A 19,842-nucleotide genomic window follows, 5' to 3' on the forward strand; every position below is an offset into this window, starting at 1 on the left:
CTTAGCAACCACCACTGTTAAGCAGGCAAAAATAAATAAGTACTTCCGGGTATCCAGTGTTTGGAATCCTTCACAATAAGAGATCTTCTGTATACTTGGTAAATTAATCATTAGGGTAAAAATGTGCACAATTATCGATATATTTTATACTAGTTATCATACAATTAATCAATTAAAGTATTTATATGATATATTATGCAGGGTTGGCAACTTTTGTGAGAGTTGGTATGTGAATGTATTCCCCCTGATACAACCCCAGACGGTGTTTTGAAGCAAATCTCCTGCAATTTTACCTATTTTGACAAGGTTTACGCCGAGTTCAAAACAACTGGGAACTTGGAACTGGGAACTCGGAAATCTCAGCATTCCGACTTTAGTGTGTTCAATACTACTGGGAACTTGGAAAAAACGAGCTCAAACTATGAAAAATCGATTTGAACGGTCATCCAACTCTGAATTCCAACTTTTTCTAGAGCTACTGGCGTTATGATTTGACCGCTTAGGGTGTAAAATTAAATAAATAAAAAACACATCAGGGCTCAGTTTCCCAAAAGCATCTTAAGGCTACTTTATTATTAGAACTCTCGTAGGAGCATTATTTCCCAAAACCATCGTTAAGGTTGTTCTTGAAAACGCTCGTTAATTACCGACTGCCTCAGACCACTCGTAGAAGAGCTACAGTTGAAGTCGGAAGTTTACATACACCTTGGCCAAATACATTTCAACTCAGTTTTTCACAATTCCTGACATTTAATCCTAGTACAAATTCCCTGTTTTAGTACAGTTAGGATCACCACTTTATTTGAAGAATGTGAAATGTCAGAATAATAGTAGAGAGAATGATTTATTTCAGCTTTTATTTATTTCATCACATTCCCAGTTGGTCAGAAATTCATATACACTCAATTAGTATTTGGTAGCATTGCCTTTAAATTGTTTAACTTTTCAAACGTTTCAGGTAGCCTTCCACAAGCTTCCCACAATAAGTTGGGTGAATTTTGGCTCATTCCTCCTGACAGAGCTGGTGTAACTGAGTCAGGTTTGTAGGCCTCCTTGCTCGCACACGCTTTTTCAGTTCTGCACACAAATATTCTATAGGATTGAGGTCAGGGCTTTGTGATGGCCACTCCAATACCTTGACTTTGTTGTCCTTAAGCCATTTTGCCACAACTTTGGAAGTATGCTTGGGGTCATTGTCCATTTGGAAGACCCATTTGCGACTAAGCTTTAACTTCCTGACTGATGTCTTGAGATGTTGCTTCAATATATCCACATAATTTTCCTTCCTCATGATGCCATCTATTTTGTGAAGTGCACCAGTCTCTCCAGCAGCAAAGCACCCCCACAGCACGATGCTGCCACCCCCGTGCTTCACAGTTGGGATGGTGTTCTTCGGCTTGCAAGCGTTGCCCTTTTTCCTCCAAACATAACGATGGTCATTATGGCCAAACAGTTCTATTTTTGTTTCAGATCAGAGGACATTTCTCCAAAAAGTACAATCTTTGTCCCCATGTGCAGTTGCAAACTGTAGTCTGGCTTTTTTATGGCGGTTTTGGAGCATTGGCTTCTTCCTTGCTGAGCGGCCTTTCAGGTTATGTTGATATAGGACTCGTTTTACTGTGGATATAGATACTTTCGTACCTGTTTCCTCCAGCATCTTCACAAGGTCCTTTGCTGTTGTTCTGGGATTGATTTTCCCTTTTCACACCAAATTACGTTGATCTCTAGGAGACAGAACGCGTCTCCTTCCTGAGCAGTATGACGGCTGCGTGGTCCCATGGTGTTTATACTTGCGTACTATTGTTTGTACAGATGAACGTGGTACCTTCAGGCGTTTGGAAATTGCTCCCAAGGATGAACCAGACTTGTGGAGGTCTACCATTATTTTTTCTGAGGTCTTGGCTGATTTCTTTTGATTTTCCCATGATGTCAAGCAAAGAGGAACTGAGTTTGAAGGTAGGCCTTGAAATACATCCACAGGTACACCTCCAATTGACTCAAATTATGTCAATTAGCCTATCATAATCTTCTAAAGCCATGCCATTCTAAAGCCAAGGAATTTTCCAAGCTGTTTAAAGGCACAGTCAACTTAGTGTATGTAAACTTCTTACCCACTGGAAATAATCTGTCTGTAAACAATTGTTGGAAAAATTACTTGTGTCATGCACAAAGTAGATGTCCTAACCGACTTGCCAAAACTATAGTTTGTTAACAAGAAATTTGTGGAGTGGTTGAAAAACGAGTTTTAATGACTCCAACCTAAGTGTATGTATGTACCTCCGACTTCAACTGTAAGTACATCGTTAGATGCCTTTTTGCCCATCCGCATCACTTTATACACAGAAGATCTTTGCTAAAGACAAAATAAAGAAGTATGTCTGTCTTTCTATGACTAATAACTTCAGAACAATAGTGACAGTGACTACAAATACACTATATATACAAAAGTATGTGGACACCCCTTCAAATTAGTGGATTTGGCTATTTCAGCCACACCCGTTGTTGACAGGTATATAAATCGAGCACACAGCCATGCAATCTCCACAGACAAACATTGGCAGTAGAATGGCCTTACTGAAGAGCTCAGTGACTTTCAACGTGGCACCGTCATAGGATGCCACCTTTCCAACACCAAAGTTCCTGCCCTGCTAGAGCTACCCCGGTCAAATGTAAGTGCTGTTATTGTGAAGTGGAAACGTCTAGGAGCAACAATGGATCAGCTGCAAAGTGGTAAACCAAACAAGCTCACAGAACGGAACCGAGTGCAACACTCACTACCGAGTTCCAAACTGCCTCTGGAAGCAACTTCAGCACAAGAACTGTTCTTCGGGAGCTTCATGAAATGGGTTTCCATGGCCGAGCAGCCACACACAAGCCTAAGATCACCATGCACAATGCCAAGCGTCAACACCTTTGGGATGAATTGGAACGCCGACAGCGAGCCAGGCCTAATCGCCCAACATCAGTGCCCGACCTCACTGGTGCTCTTGTGGCTGAATGGAAGCAAGTCCCCGCAGCAATGTTTCAACATCAAGTGGAAAGCCTTCCCAGAAGAGTGGAGGCTGTTATAGCAGCAAAGGGGGGACCAACTCCATATTAATGGCCATGATTTTGGAATGAGCAGGAGTCCACATACTTTTGGTCATGTAGTGTAGTTTCCCATTTCTTTGCATAACAAGCAAAGGATACAAAGACGCTTCAAATGAAAACCAAGATTACTGTATTAAAATATAAATACAGTATAGGCTAAATAGACCTATATATTTGAATGATATTTAAATAAATGTCATGTTAATTCAATTGAGTTTTATTTAGCTATTTGTATGCTACTATCAAATGTTTTCCTCTATATATTTCATGATGTTTAACATGTGCGCAATGATGTGCCAAATCTTGATTTAGTGCAATATTAAAATGTTAAGGTAACATTTGAAAGGGATAGCCTAACACTGATCCGAGAGCAGTGCTTCCTTTCTTTCGAACCTATCAGTATCGACACATGCCTGGATGACGCACTTAATGAACGTTCTCTCTGCCCTCTGCGTGGTGTTTTGGGAAACATGTTACATCGCTATCAGGAAACCGGACCAAAGTGTATTCAGGATGCTTTGAACATTAAATGAACACTCAAAATTCGACGACTTTGTTACTTGTTACTTTAAGGGAAACAGTTGGAAGGCTCTGAACAGGAAATACTAATCTTAATGGTGGATGGCAGTGGGAAACCAAATCATAGAATGCAGTCTTCTTGTCCATAGACTGCTTTCAAGGTAAGGACACAAACATTTTGTATATTGCCATTTGGGTAAACTATGTCTTTAAATTAGGGCTGGAAGAAAATCCTGCTTGCTCTCCAGGAGGGTTGGCCACCCCTGATCTATGTTTCCCAAGTGCTGGGTGTTTAAAAATGTTTTCTTGTTATAACAAATTCATTTCTCAAAATCACCCAACCTTAAAGAAAAATCTAATGAAGATCAATGATCAGGTGGTTTATACCTACTAGTTGAAGACCATCAGTAACACACTACGCCGCCAGGGACTCAAATCCTGCAATGCAAGACGTGTCCCCCTGCATAAGCCAGTACATGTCCAGGCCCGTCTGAAGTTTGCTAGAGTGCATTTGGATGATCCAGAAGAGGATTGGGAGAATGTCATATGGTCAGATGAAACCAAAATAGAACTTTTTGGTAAAAACTCAACTCGTCGTGTTTGGAGGACAAAGAATGCTGAGTTGCATCTAAAGAACACCATACCTACTGTGAAGCATGGGGGTGGAAACATCATGCTTTGGTGCTGTTTTTCTGCAAAGGGACCAGGATGACTGATCCGTGTAAAGGAAAGAATGAATGGGGCCATGTATCGTGAGATTTTGAGTGAAAACCTCCTTCCATCAGCAAGGGCATTGAAGATGAAACGTGGCTGGGTCTTTCAGCATGACAATGATCCCAAACACACCGCACAGGCAAAGAAGGAGTGGCTTCGTAAGAAGCATTTCAAGGTCCTGGAGTGGCCTAGCCAGTCTCCATATCTAAACCCCATAGAAAATCTTTGGAGGGAGTTGAAAGTCTGTGTTGCCCAGCGACAGCCCCAAAACATCACTGCTCTAGAGGGAGGTAGCTCAGTTGGTAGAGCATGGTGTTTGCAACGCCAGGGTTGTGGGTTCGATTCCCATGGGGGGCCAGTATGATTTTTTAAAAATAATGTATGCACTAACTGTAAGTCGCTCTGGATAAGAGCGTCTGCTAAATGACGTAAATGTAAATGTAATGTAAATTAGATCTGCATGGAGGAATGGGCCAAAATACCAGCAACAGTGTGTGAAAACCTTGTGAAGACTTACAGAAAACGTTTGACCTGTGTCATTGCCAACAAAGGGAATATAACAAAGTATTGAGAAACTTTTGTTATTGATCAAATACTTATTTTCCACCATAATTTGCAAATAAATTCATAAAAAATCCTACAATGTGATTTTCTGGATTTTTTTCTCTCAATTTGTCTGTCATAGTTGACGTGTACCTATGATGAAAATTACAGGCCTCTCTCATCTTTTTAAGTGGGAGAACTTGCACAATTGGTGGCTGACTAAATACTTTTTTTCCCCACTGTACAGTACCAGTCAAAAGTTTGGACACACCTACTCATTCAAGGGTTGTTCTTTATTTTTAGTATTTTCTACATTGCAGAATAATAGTGAAGACATCAAAACTATTAAATAACATATGGAACCATTTAGTAACCAAAAAAGTGTTAAACAAATGTCATGATCGTCGTAGAGAGTAGACCAATGCGCAGCGTTAGTTGCAAACATACTAAATCTTTATTATCTTTAGTGATAATATAAACAACAAACGAAACGTGCAGTCCTACGGTTAACACAACCAACACGGAAACAAACCAAACGGAAACATGATCCCACAAACACTAAGGGAAACAGACTGTTTAAATATGGCTCCCAATCAGAGACAACCAGCAACAGCTGACACTCGTTGCCTCTGATTGGGAGCCACTCTGGCCAACATAGAAATACCACAACTAGAACTCCCACACAGAACATAAAACACATAGACTCTACACACCCTGGCTCAACTTAAAAGAGTCCCTAGAGCCAGGGCGTGACAGTACCCCCCCCCAAAGGCGCGGACTCCGACCGCGCCAACAGAACACCACAGGGGAGGGACCGGGTGGGCACTCCGCCTTGGCGGCAGATCCGGCTCTGGGCATGAACCCCACTCCCTCTCTAACCCCCCACAGTACCCCTGGTCCGGTCTGGCCCTGCTGGCCGGAGCTGGACTGAACACTGGTGGAGCGGATTGCTCTAGCTCCGACGTGGAGCAGCTGACCGGTACCGGACCAGGCACCGGTGGAACAGGCACGGGCCGTGCCGGACTGACGACGCACACCACTGGCTTGGTGTGGGGAGCAGGAACAGGCCGAGCCGGGCTGACGAAACGTACCACTGACTTGGTGCGGAGAGCAGGAATGGACCGGGCCGGGCTGGCGACGCGCACCACTGACTTGGTGCGGGGCGCAGGAACAGACCGGGCCGGACTGGCGACGCGCACCATCGGCTTGGTGCGGGGAGCAGGAACAGGCCGGACCGGGCTGGCGACGCGCACCATAGGCTCGGTGCGGGGAGCAGGAACAGGCCGGGCCGGGCTGGCGACGCACACCATAGGCTTGGTGCGTGGAGCAGGAACAGACCGGGCCGGACTGGCGACGCGCCCCATCGGCTTGGTGCGGGGAGCAGGAATAGGCCGGACCGGGCTGGCGACGCGCACCATAGGCTCGGTGCGGAGAGCAGGAACAGGCCGGGCTGGGCTGGCGATGCGCACCATCGGCTTGGTGCGGGGAGCAGGAACAGGCCGGACCGGGCTGGCGACGCGCACCATAGGTTTGGTGCGGGGAGCAGGAACAGGCCGGGCTGGCGACGCGCACCATAGGCTTGGTGCGGGGAGCAGGAACAGGCCGGACCGGGCTGGCGACGCGCACCATAGGTTTGGTGCGGGGAGCAGGAACAGGCCGGGCTGGCGACGCGCACCATAGGCTTGGTGCGGGGAGAAGGAACAGGCCGGGCCGGGCTGACGACGCGCACCATAGGCTCGGTGCGGGGAGCAGGAACAGGCCGGGCCGGGCTGACGACACGCACCACAGGCTCGATGCGAGGAACAGGAACAGGCCGGACCGTACTGGGGACACACACCACTGGCCCTACGCAGGGATCAGGAACGGGCCGGGCCGGACTGGCGACGCGCCCCATCGGCTTGGTGCGGGGAGCAGGAACAGGCCGGACCGGGCTGGCGACGCGCACCATAGGCTCGGTGCGGAGAGCAGGAACAGGCCGGGCTGGGCTGGCGATGCGCACCATCGGCTTGGTGCGGGGAGCAGGAACAGGCCGGACCGGGCTGGCGACGCGCACCATAGGTTTGGTGCGGGGAGCAGGAACAGGCCGGGCTGGCGACGCGCACCATAGGCTTGGTGCGGGGAGCAGGAACAGGCCGGACCGGGCTGGCGACGCGCACCATAGGTTTGGTGCGGGGAGCAGGAACAGGCCGGGCTGGCGACGCGCACCATAGGCTTGGTGCGGGGAGCAGGAACAGGCCGGGCCGGGCTGACGACGCGCACCATAGGCTCGGTGCGGGGAGCAGGAACAGGCCGGGCCGGGCTGACGACACGCACCACAGGCTCGATGCGAGGAACAGGAACAGGCCGGACCGTACTGGGGACACACACCACTGGCCCTACGCAGGGATCAGGAACGGGCCGGACCGGACTTGTAACACACCCCAGTACCTCTCGCCGTGCCTCCACACTTTCCCTCTCCTCTGTGACCAGTGGCCCCCTTAACCTGGCGGCCTCCTCTGCACACCCGCTGGACCGCTCCATCGCGGCCTCCTGCTGCCCCGTCGTCCACGGCGTGAGCCCCCCCTTAAAAAAATTCTGGGGGTCTCTCCTCCCCGTGGACCAGGCCTCCCTAGTTCTCGCCAGACTCTCACCCCACTGCTCCAAAGTCCAACCTCTCTGCTCTTCACTTGGCTTGGCCCAGTCGAGACTCTTAATCCACTGCTCCATAGTCCAACCTCTCTGCTCTTCACTTGGCTTGGCCCAGTCGAGACTCCTACTCCACTGATCCCAAGTCCTTCCTCTCTCCTCTTCATGCTGCTTGGTCCAGTTTTGGTGGGATCTTCTGTCACGATCGTCGTAGAGAGTAGACCAATGCGCAGCGTTAGTTGCAAACATACTAAATCTTTATTATCTTTAGTGATAATATAAACAACAAACGAAACGTGCAGTCCTACGGTTAACACAACCAACACGGAAACAAACCAAACGGAAACATGATCCCACAAACACTAAGGGAAACAGACTGTTTAAATATGGCTCCCAATCAGAGACAACCAGCAACAGCTGACACTCGTTGCCTCTGATTGGGAGCCACTCTGGCCAACATAGAAATACCACAACTAGAACTCCCACACAGAACATAAACACATAGACTCTACACACCCTGGCTCAACATAAAAGAGTCCCTAGAGCCAGGGTGTGACAACAAATCAAAATATATTTGAGATTTGAGATTTTTCAAATAGCCACCCTTTGCCTTGATGACAGCTTTGCACACTCTTGGCATTATCTCAATCAGCTTCACCTGGAATGCTTTTCCCAACAGTCTTGAAGGAGTTCTCACATATGCTGAGCACTCGTTGGCTGCTTTTCCTTCACTCTGCTGTCCGACTCATCCCAAACCATCTCAATTGGGTTGAGGTCGGGTGATTGTGGAGTTTAGGTCATCTGATGCAGCACTCCATCACTATCTTTCTTGGTAAAATAGCCCTTACACTGCCTAGAGGTGTGTTGGGTCATTGTCCTGTTGAAAAACAAATGATAGTCCCACTAAGCCCAAACCAGATGGGATGGCGTATCGCTGCAGAATGCTGTGGTAGCAATGCTGGTTAAGTGTGCCTTGAATTCTAAATAAATCACAGACAGTGTCACCAGCAAAGCACCCCCACACCATAACACCTCCTCCTCCATGCTTTACGGTGGGAACTACACATGCGGAGATCATCCATTCACCCACACCGCGTCTCACAAAGACAGGGCGGTTGGAACCAAAAATCTCAAATTTGGACTCCAGACCAAAGGAGACATTTTCACCGGTCATGTTTCTTGGCCCAAGCAGGTCTCTTCTTCTTATTGGTGTCCTTTAGTAGTGGTTTCTTCGTAGCAATTCAACCATGAAGGCCTGATTCACACAGTCCCTCTGAACAGTTGATGTTGAGATGTGTCTGTGACTTTGGGCTGCAATTTCTGAGGCTGGTAACTCTAATGAACGTATCCTCTGCGTGAATCAGGCCTCCTGTGGTGGTCCTCATGAGAGCCAGTTTCATCACAGCACTTGATGGTTTTTGCGACTGCACTTGAAGATACTTTCAAAGTTCTTGAAATGTTCCGTATTGACTGACCTTCATTACTTAAAGTAATGATGGACTGTCGTTTCTCTTTGTTTATTTGAGCTGTCATTGCCATAATATGGACTTGGTCTTTTACCAAATAGGGTTATCTTCTATATACACTTTTTTGGTTACTACATGATTCCATATGTGTTATTTCATAGTTTTGAAGTCTTCACTACTATTCTACAATGTAAAAAAAAAAAAAAAACTTGAATGAGTAGGAATGTCCAAACTTTTGACTGGTAGTGTCTATCCATAAAACTTATGCCAGTTTCATGATTTCGACTGGCTGAGAAACGCTGCCTGCATGTCTGTCTCGTCCCGACTCTCGACACGTTCATTGCTTTGGGACAGCTGGAGATTGAATCTGAACATTGAAACAATGTTGCAAATGTCAGAGAGACCGACAGCAAGGTTTATACAAATCCCCAATGTTAAACTAAATGTTAGTCTAAAAGCAATGTGGGATAATGTCTAGATGCTTTTTTATACTGGAGTTTATAAATTGCCTGGCTGGCCTGATGAGACAGTGGATTGCGCAGTCAGGCATTTTAACGTCATAGATTTAGCGGGTGGTAACTTGTGGAATAGACACTGGCTGGAATGCGGTTTTAACCAATCAGCATTCAGGATTAGACCCACCTTACTAGCTACTGCCAATCCCATTCTCATCACTCCACTTGTCATGTCTTGTCTTGTCAATCACACACACCTGGTGCTCATTCCCCTAATTAGTATGTGTATAAGTGTTCCCTCTGTTCCCCTTGTCTTTGTGAGTGATTGTTTATTGTGAGAGCGAGTAGCTCTACTCTTCTATTTGTACTTGACAAGGTGGAATGTTTTCCCTTGTTATAGTTCGTTTTCACGCTGGGAAGGTTTGATTTATGTAAACGGAATAAACTCTGGACTTCGGTGTTTTACCTCCTGTGCCTTACTCCTTTATTCACACCTCGTCACAGAATCACTCACCCGCTGAATTGAGTCAGCAGGAGAAGACTGCATGCCTGGAGTTGTGGCAAGGGTCCAGGAGCATTCCTCAATGCTGGCCAGCTTGGGGGAAGCGATGGATCGGGTTCTTCAGGTAGTAGAACGCCTGGAGAGGAGAGGACCCAATCTATCGAGACCAGCTGGCCAACCGAATCCAGCCACCTACACCCCAGCCCCTGGAGGGATCCAGATATCCCGGCCACTGGCGTTTGATGGGACGGCAGCGCGATGTAAGGGATTTATGCTCCTCCTCGAGCTCTATTTCTCCAGCATCAGGCCGGCGCTACTGGAGCGGGAGAAGGTATCCATCCTCGTTTCCTGCCTTTGTGGGAGAGGCCTGTAGTGGGCCACGGGGAGTTTGCTCGCCTCTTTCGGGCTGTTTTTTATCACCCGCCTGAGGGGCGAGAGGCGGGCGAACGACTGGTCCATCTGAGGCAGGGGACAAGGACCGCACAGGACTACGCGCTGGAGTTCCGGACGCTGGAAGCGGGGTCCGGGTGGAACGAGCGGGCACTGATCAACCATTTCCGGTGCCACCTAAGGGAGGACGTCCGACGGGAGCTAGCCTGCCGTGATGACATGCTAACGTTCTCCCAACTGGTGGACATGGCCATCCGGCTGGACAATCTGCTAGCAGCCAGAGGACGTCCTGGTAGGGGTCTGCCCGTTCCCACTCTGGACGACTCTGAGCAGATGGAACTGGGGGGAGCCACCGATCGAGAGAGCGCAGGAGGACAGCGACAGTGCCACTCTGGTGGCACGAAGGGACAATCCACCTCACGTCGCAGTCAACATTATTTTGGGTCTGGAGGTGGTAGGCAGGGTACTCACTCATCACCCCAGGTAACGAACACCCAAACTTGTTCAGAGCCCTTTGCGGCGTACTGTACCCTATCTATCTCCTTTCCCGATCACCTGGTAGTTTCCCAGTGTAAGGCGCTAGTCGATTCAGGCGCAGCTGGGAACTTTATGGACAGGGCATTTGCACACCGTCAAGGCATTTAATTGGTTCCTCTATCCATTCCACTCCCCATCAGAGCACTTGATAGTCGACCATTAGGGTCCGGGTTGGTTAAGGAGGTTACTGTACCAGTCACCATGATTACACAGGAGACGCATGTTGAGCAGATCACCTTTTTGATTGTTGAGTCTCCTGATTACCCCGTAGTCTTAGGTATTCCGTGGTTAGCCCTTCACAACCCCAATTTGTCATGGCCGCAGAGGGTTCTTACGGGATGGTCGCGTGAGTGTCCGGGTAGGTGTCTAGGTGTTTCCGTTGGTGCGACTATGGTGGAAAGTCCAGACGGTACTCCCACCATGCACATTCCCCCCGAATATCATGATCTGGTGCTTGTGTTTTCCAAGACGCAAGCGACTAAATTACCACCTCATCGGGAGGGGGATTGCGCGATAAACCTTTGGGTAGACGCTGTACCTCCCAGGAGTCATGTGTATCCCCTGTCGCAGAGGCTATGGAAACATACGTCACTGAGTCCCTGCGCCAGGGGTATATACGTCCCTCCACTTCACCTGCTTCCTCAAGTTTCTTCTTTGTGAAGAAGAAAGAGTGCGGTTTATGCCCGTGCATTGATTATCGACCACTGAATAAGGTGACAGTAAGATTTAGTTATCCTCTTCCCCTCATTCCTTCAGTGATTGAGTCAATGCATGGGGCCTGTTTTTTCACCAAATTAGACCTCAGGAGTGCGTACAACCTGGTGTCTATTCGGGAAGGGGATGAATGGAAAACAGCATTCAGCACAACCTCGGGGGCATTATGAATACCTGGTGATGCCCTACGGTTTGATGAATGCTCCATCCGTTTTCCAGTCCTTTGTGAACGAGGTGTTTCGGGACATGCTTGGTCGTGGTGTGGTGGTCTACATCGATGACATCCTGGTGTATTCCTCTACGCGCGCCAAGCATGTGTTCCTGGTTCGCAAGGTACTGGTCCGACTGCTGGAAAATGATCTTCATGCCAAGGCAGAGAAGTGTGAGTTTTTCCAGCAGTCAATCTCCTTCCTTGGATACCGCATTACTACCACAGGTGTGGAGATGGAGGGAGATTGCATTTCAGCCGTGCGTAATTGGCTGACACCAACCACGGTGAAGGAGGTGCAGCGCTTCCTTGGCTTTGCCAACTACTATCGGAGGTTTATTCGGGGCTTTGGCAAGGTTGCAGCTCCCAATTGGTAACACACTATGCCGTGAAGGACTGAAATCCTGCAGCGCCCGTAAGGTCCCCCTGCTCAAGAAAGCACATATACAGGGCCGTCTGAAGTTTGCCAATGAACATCTGAATGATTCAGAGGAGAACTGGGTGAAAGTGTTGTGGTCAGATGAGACCAAAATCGAGCTCTTTGGCATCAACTCAACTCGCCGTGTTTGGAGGAGGAGGAATGCTGCCTATGACCCCTAGAACACCATCCCCACCGTCAAACATGGAGGTGGAAACATTATGCTTTGGGGGTGTTTTTCTGCTAATGGGACAGGACAACTTCACCGCAACAAAGGGACGATGGACGGGGCCATGTACCGTCAAATCTTGGGTGAGAACCTCCTTCCCTCAGCCAGGGCATTGAAAATGGGTCGTGAATGGGTATTCCAGCATGACAATGACCAAAAACATTTGGTCAAGGCAACAAAGGAGTGGCTCAAGAAGAAGCACATTAAGGTCCTGGAGTGGCCTAGCCAGTCTCCAGACCTTAATACCATAGAAAATCTGTGGAGGGAGCTGAAGGTTCGAGTTGCCAAACGTCAGCCTCGAAACCTTAATGACTTGGAGAAGATCTGCAAAGAGGAGTGGAACAAAATCCCTCCTGAGATGTGTGCATACCTGGTGGCCAACTACAAGAAACGTCTGACCTCTGTGATTGCCAACAAGGGTTTTGCCACCATGTACTAAGTCATATTTTGCAGAGGGGTCAAATACTTATTTCCCTCGTTTAAAATGCAAATCAATTTATAACATTTTTGACATGAGTTTCTCAGTATTTTTTTGTTGTTATTCTGTCTCTCACTGTTCAAATAAACCTACCATTAAAATTATTGACTGATCATGTCTTTGTCAGTGGGCAAACGTACAAAATCAGCAGGGGATCAAATACTTTTTTCCCTCACTGTACACATACACATACACACACACACACACACACACACACACACACACACCAGTGGAGGCTGGTATCACTTTATAATGGAGGAAGGCTTAAAGTGGAGGAAGGCCAAATGGAATTAATGGAACGATATCCAAAAACGTTACGACAACAAGTTTGAAAACAGTCAGATTTATTTGCACATCCCTGACTGTGAAGTCATCATGACAACCGAAAGCACCAAGGTGACAAAGTGCTGGAGTTCATTCAAACGATTTTCTAGCTTGTGAGCTCCCTTGGGTCAGTCAGGATCAGTTCGCCACTGGAAACCAAAACAGACTTGACTCTGGTGCTCTTCTGAACTGCAGCAGCAGTGTCTCTCTCTGGAAATGACATTTTATGTGGTCAGTTGCAGAGAGAGGGATGAGACTCAAACTGTAGGGAAGGGTAGAGGGGAAGGAAACTATTTGCTTGAATGGAATGTAGAGAAAAGTAACTCACTCTTTCTGAAGCATCTTGGTTCACAGTTGTCTCCAATGGATGGCTGGCACACAGCTGTATTACAATGGATGAACACCTGCAAGAGACAGTACAGATTTTTTTTTTAAAGAAGGTAATAATTATCTAGCTAGATAATTATTACCCAAGAATAAATTAGAGTAGTTTCATATTTATGTAAACTATATGGTTTTATATTACCTATGTAATTGTAACAAATTGGCCTACCAGAAAGTACCAATTGTGACCAAGCAAGCCAATACAATATTATTAAATAATTCATTACCAGAAAGTAGCAATAATTTCACAAATACCAATTGTAATAGGACAGTGAAAAGTCTTACCAAAAAATCTAATATAACCATAAAGTACAGTACTTCTATTTCGTGCATGAATTTAATAAACAATGTTAGCATGGCAATCAACAACATCAATGTAGTTGTTTCAACCCTCTTATTAGAATTATGATCAATTTGAACTCTATTGTTCCAGTAGAATTAGAACACAGTCATACCCACAGAATTAAATAGAACAATATCTGTAAATATGTAACATATATGTATCTCTATGGTCATACCGTCTCCCTCAGGGGGGACATAGATGTTGGATCCACAAAGGTGAACATCTTAAGAACGAAGCGCCTGTAGTGGGTTGGGAAGGACACACTCGAAGAGGCTCCCACAGAGATGGGAATGGTCAGGTAACGGTCATCCTGGTAGGGACATCTAATGATATGAACGGAGAGAGAGACACAGAGAGAGTGAGACGTAGACAGACAGACAAAGTCATGGTCAAGTGTCTTTCTGTCTGCGTCAGGGTGGGCATGCCGCATGCCATGTTACGACTCTCAATTTACACCAGCAATTGCAAATACATTGCTGTGAGATGAAACACGTTGGTTTTGACAATGAAGAGGTATTTTTGAAGTGAGGTTCTCCTAGTGCTGCTGATCATTTTCCTCATCTTCACAAGGAACGGCAGAACAGAAATTGAATGTACTGTTACGAAAATGTTTACAACTTCTACTTTACTACTACTTATTCAGATATTTACCCATCAATGAGAAGATCCCACTGGGGCAGGCTGAGAGGGTTGGGGGTTGTGGTGGCCCAGCAGCGACCCAGGGTCAGCACAATGTTGGGATCTGTCCTCGCCAGGATGCGAACCTCGGTGTACACGGGATCCCTGAGGACCTTGGTGACAGGGTAGTCTGCCTCTGTGTAGTAAGAGTTGTAGGCCACCTCCTCTGTTTCAAAAAAGGAAAGATTAATTAATTCACCCATTTATTAATCCAACCAACCAACCAATCAATGAATATAGTGCCACATACCTTCATTACATCCCTTGGAGAGGCATACTCCGTTGGCCAGTCTGAGCTCAACTGTGAGGGGTCCAGGAGCTATCGGAGGAATTGGGGGAGGCACCTGCTTCACCTCAATAACCAGAGCCTCAATGGTGCTGCCCTTATATCTGCACTGGAATATTAGACTGGGAAGAAAGGGAGTGTGGTCAGACATCTTGAAGGTGTCTGAGAGACTTTAAAGCAGGCCATATAAGGTGATGACTAAAGATCCAATTGCTCATTTAACAAGAAAAATTGTGTTAACTCCAGTGTCTTGGCAAAATTCCCACCTAGGGGCCTCATTTATCAAAGGTATGTGTGCACAAAAAAGACTCTAAACCTTGTGTGCACCAGTTTTCCCACAAAGGATGGTATTTATCGCTGTTGAACTTAACAGGAAAGTGTGCGTATCTCCACGCAAATCTCTGACCGTGCGTACGCACAACTTATAGTGGTTGATCAATTGTATTGCAAGCAAATATTGTTATTTTGAAGGAAATGGAGGTGTACAGGAATTATAATAATGGTAGGCTAATGAAAACATTATAACATAGGCCTAATCATAAAACAGATACGTTTTCCATTGGTAAGGAGATCGCATGGCAGCATGTAGCCTAATGTGTTTCTTTTACTTGTATTATATAGGCCTACTCCCGAGTGGCGCAGTGGTCTAAGGCACTGCATTGCAGTGCTAGCTGTGCCACTAGAGATCCTGGTTCGACCGGGAGACCCATGGGGCGGCGCACAATTGGCCCAGCGTCGTCCAGGGTAGGGGAGGGAATGGCCGGCAGGGATGTAGCTCAGTTGGTAGAGCATGGCGTTTGCAACGCCAGGGTTGTGGGTTTGATTCCCACGGGGGGTATGAAAAATAAAATAAAAAATGCATTCACTAACTGTAAGTCGCTCTGGATAAGAGCGTCTGCTAAATGACTAAAATGTAAAAATGTAAATGTAAATCATAATCATATTGCAGGACATGTCTCTCCTTTTTTCACGACTGGTTTATTCCCGCTACACAACAACTATTAGCCTACCATTTATCCATCGCTCATTTAATAGCAAAACATGCTTGGAATTAAATAGACCGGTAGAATACTTAAATTGGGAAGGCTACAGTATTGCTAGGAGTGCAACATCATAGCCTCTTTAAATTCAGAGCCTACACCAAGGCAGGAGATAGAAACACAATCTATTGATAAGCCAAATATTTATTATTTCCAAAGAAGTGTGCTGTAGCATTTACTTTTAAATTGTTTCAATAGACAATCAAACTTGCAGAATGTGATGCCAGTGTCTGGCAATCGCTATAGGCAGGATGCATTTTTTGTTGAAAAGTTAACTGAAAAAGATTAAAGCATTCTGCCCACACCTCTACATAAATGTGATCGAATTTGCCCTTGCTTTTTCTTTTAGAAACTGTCTTGGCCCAATTCCAACATCTCCAAATCATACACCAAATGAGGGTGTTTTTGTTACCATTAAATGCGAATTGAGGGATTATTTTCATGGGGGGGTTGTAGCGCTCGTTCACGAGCACACAAATATAGTATGGCTCTGATTTATCAATGACAACATGCGTATATGTTGCGTGCGACAGTTTGATAAATCCCAATAATTTGTTGCTCAAGCAAATCCTAGAATCTCCACCTACGCCAGAATTTTATAAGAAATGTATGCACGGTTGATAAATGAGGCCCCTGGCCCCATATACAGTACACAACATTTTAAACAAATGGTTCCTTAGGATGTTGTTATTATGTTGTTATAATCATTATTATTGAATATCACCTACTCATAGTGGCTGTCCCTGGTGATGGAGCCAAAGGGGCCAACCCCCACTTGATATGAAGAGGACATCCTATTCTCATAGACAATAGTATCAGTTTCCTCCTGCAATAAACACAACTATGTTATACAGCTCATTTTTTAGGCAAAATCATTATAGCTTTGACAAAGAGCTTTTGTCACAATGTGGCAGCATCTTTAAACCTGAATAAACAATCAATTATATGATAATTGTTGCAACCAATATGGATGATGTGATCAAATTATTTGAAGGAGTGAGGAACTACTTCCCTGTACTAAGACTGAAGCCAAGCACAAGTGATGCGTACCGTCATGACAGTTCCACATTCAGTGACTTTAAACTGGTAGATGGCGAAGACAGAAGTGGTGCCGATAGAGGTGCAGTGGGCTCCGTTTCCCCCCAGCAGGCTGATGGACTCCAGATCCAGTTTGGGCAGAGTGGCATCCCTGGCCACCACCACAACAAACTGGCCATCCTTGGTACACTGAACAGTCACTGGTGACAAAGAGCATAACAAAAACATGAAGTTAGTGTTCTTGAGTAAACTGGAGCATGTTGGAACATGTTGAATTTAAACTACTTTGGATAAGAATTGCCATCTATAATTGGTAAGTGGAAGTGGAATCAGAGTGAAGAGTTCAGAATCCAATTATTTGTTTTCTGGTGAAGTACGATAAACACGTTTCTCTGAGGGGGCAATACATAAAGTAAAACCGCACTGTTACAACATAGAGTTCTAGAGTAAAATGAGCATGGTCCAACACCTACCTGCTTTTCCATAGAAGCACATCCGCCCATCAAAACAGCAGTTGATGGCCTCACATTGGGCAGCAGTGATGTCAGGAAGTCCACACTGCACCTTGTGGGGGCCCTCAACATCACAGCTCTGCTTTGAGCCTGGGCCTATCGGGTCAGAAGGTAAGTTAGGCTTCTGAGGCTGCCTAGGGGGTTGGGCAGGCCACTGCTGGGGTTGAGCAGGCCTCTGAGGGGGTTGGGCAGGCCACTTCTGGGGTTGAGCAGGCCTCTGAGGGGGTTGGGCAGGCCTCTGAGCGGGTTGGGCAGGCCACTGCTGGGGTTGAGCAGGCCTCTGAGGGGGTTGGGCAGGCCTCTGAGCGGGTTGGGCAGGCCACTGCTGGGGTTGAGCAGGCCTCTGAGGGGGTTGGGCAGGCCACTGAGAGGGCTGTGCAGGCCTCTGAAGGGGCTGTGCAGGCCTCTGAAGGGGTTGGGCAGGCTTCTGAGGGGGTTGGGCAGGCCACTGAGGGGATTGGGCAGGCTTCTGAGGGGGTTGGGCAGGCCACTGAGGGGGTTGGGCAGGCCTCTGAGGGGGTTGGGGAGGCCACGACGGTGGTTTCTGGATGGGTGGCCACCCTGGTTTTTCGTTGTAATTCTGAGCATCACACAGACAGCCAAGCGTGGCCACTGCCACTAGACAAACTGCACTCCACTTCATCGCAATGGCTTCACCACAAGAACTGATCCGCACTGTTCACTGGATGCTGCGACGAGGATGAAGGAGTCGTGGCCACCTTTATAATAGATGGAGCGTTGTTTACTTATTGGAAATCCGCCCCCTCCTTATCTGACCGTTCCTTTTCTGAGTCAAGGTTTTAGCCAATCAAATGCCCTGGCTAATGTTCCTTTAGTAGCACACTATTCAAAACAATTGTGTAACATTTGCTAACGTCCAACATTTTGGTCATGGCCTTGAGAAAGGTCTTTGTGACCGACACATGTCATGTCATTGGAGGCTTTGCCAGTTCTGTCAGTATCGAGACATTTTGATGATCTGTTTAGATTTTTGTGCTTAGAGTTGTGAAAATGTACTACATACCTGTGAAAATTGCACCAAAGGGATTGGGGGAAAAAAAGGTAATATATACAACATTGTGTAATTATATATTTATCATGCGCTAATCTTTTTTGATTGTTTCTGACTATCAAAAAAAAAATATATATATATTTATATTTATATATTTTATTGTCACATACACCGACTAGGTGCAGTGAAATGTTTTTTTTTAGAGGATCAGCCATTGAAGTACGGCACAGCTGGAGCAAATTTGGAAACATATTCAATGTACATATCTGCTTTTCAAAATGCAATATTCACATTACTTTTCATGTTATTTTCTTGTTATTTTGTTAATACATTTAACTATCACTTAATCAAATTGCTAAAAACGGATAAATACTGAACCAAAATGATTTAGTGCCTAGTTCACATATTGTTTGATAACTGCTAAACTCTGTGAAGTTCTAAATTCTTACATCATTAATGTATCAATTGACAATTGACAGGGCGGCAGGTAGCCTAGCGGTTAAGAGCGTTGGGCCAGTAACCAAATTTTTTTTTTTACATCAATTTATGTTGGAAGGTAACGTAATCATATGTGGCTGTAAATACTATATAATCATCCTCCATCAGGATGCCTTTGAAAGGGGTATAGTAGTAGGTGCCTGGCGCACCGGTTTGTGTCAAGAACTGCAACGCTGCTGGGTTTTTCACGCTCAACAGTTTCACATATGTATCAAGAATGGTCCACCACCCAAAGGACATCCAGCCAACTTGACACAACTGTGGGAAGCATTGGAGTCAATATGGGCCAGCATCCCTGTGGAACGCTTTCGTTGCCTTCTAGAAATCATGCCCCGACGAATTGAGGCTGTTCTGAGGGCAAAAGGGGGTGCAACTCAATAGTAGCAAGGTGTTCTTAATGTTTTGCACACTTAGTGTATAGTGTAATGTACAATGCATTTCTGAAATACCTGGGTTGTATATACAGTTTTTTGTAATGCCCCCATTCTATTGTTCAGAAGCTTTGATTGTGCATTCATTGGGGTTTCACACAAGTTTTCCTTGAAATACCATGAGCACATTTTGATTAGTCACCGATACATTAGATAATGATAGGCTCACCATTTAGTCATTTTAACTACCATTTAATCCAATAGAATAAATTACAAGATACACATTCAAGATACACATTCACTTCAAACTGGAGGGAGCTGAAGGTTCGAGTTGCCAAACGTCAGCCTCGAAACCTTCATAACTTGGAGAAGATCTGCAAAGAGGAGTGGGACAAAATCCCTCCTCAGATGTGTGCTAACCTGGTGGCCAACTACAAGAAACGTCTGACCTCTGTGATTGCCAACAAG

At 46.2% G+C, this 19,842-nt stretch overlaps 1 protein-coding gene across 1 annotated transcript; it reads right to left on the minus strand.

Annotated features, from left to right (window-relative positions):
- Positions 1-13,215: 13,215 nt before the first annotated feature.
- On the minus strand, positions 13,216-18,195 carry LOC121576362 (zona pellucida sperm-binding protein 4-like). Its single transcript, XM_041889445.2, has 8 exons — positions 17,455-18,195; positions 16,994-17,181; positions 16,672-16,769; positions 14,868-15,025; positions 14,591-14,783; positions 14,115-14,262; positions 13,541-13,616; positions 13,216-13,422 (listed from the first exon to the last, which is right to left on the minus strand). Exons 1-8 carry the CDS (start codon positions 18,134-18,136, stop codon positions 13,319-13,321), a joined length of 1,647 nt encoding a protein of 548 aa, XP_041745379.1. The 5' UTR covers positions 18,137-18,195; the 3' UTR covers positions 13,216-13,318.
- Between the last annotated feature and the right edge of the window lie 1,647 nt (positions 18,196-19,842).

The sequence above is a fragment of the Coregonus clupeaformis genome, unplaced genomic scaffold (genome assembly GCF_020615455.1).
Source record: "Coregonus clupeaformis isolate EN_2021a unplaced genomic scaffold, ASM2061545v1 scaf0128, whole genome shotgun sequence".
NCBI classification, from domain to species: Eukaryota; Metazoa; Chordata; class Actinopteri; order Salmoniformes; family Salmonidae; genus Coregonus; species Coregonus clupeaformis.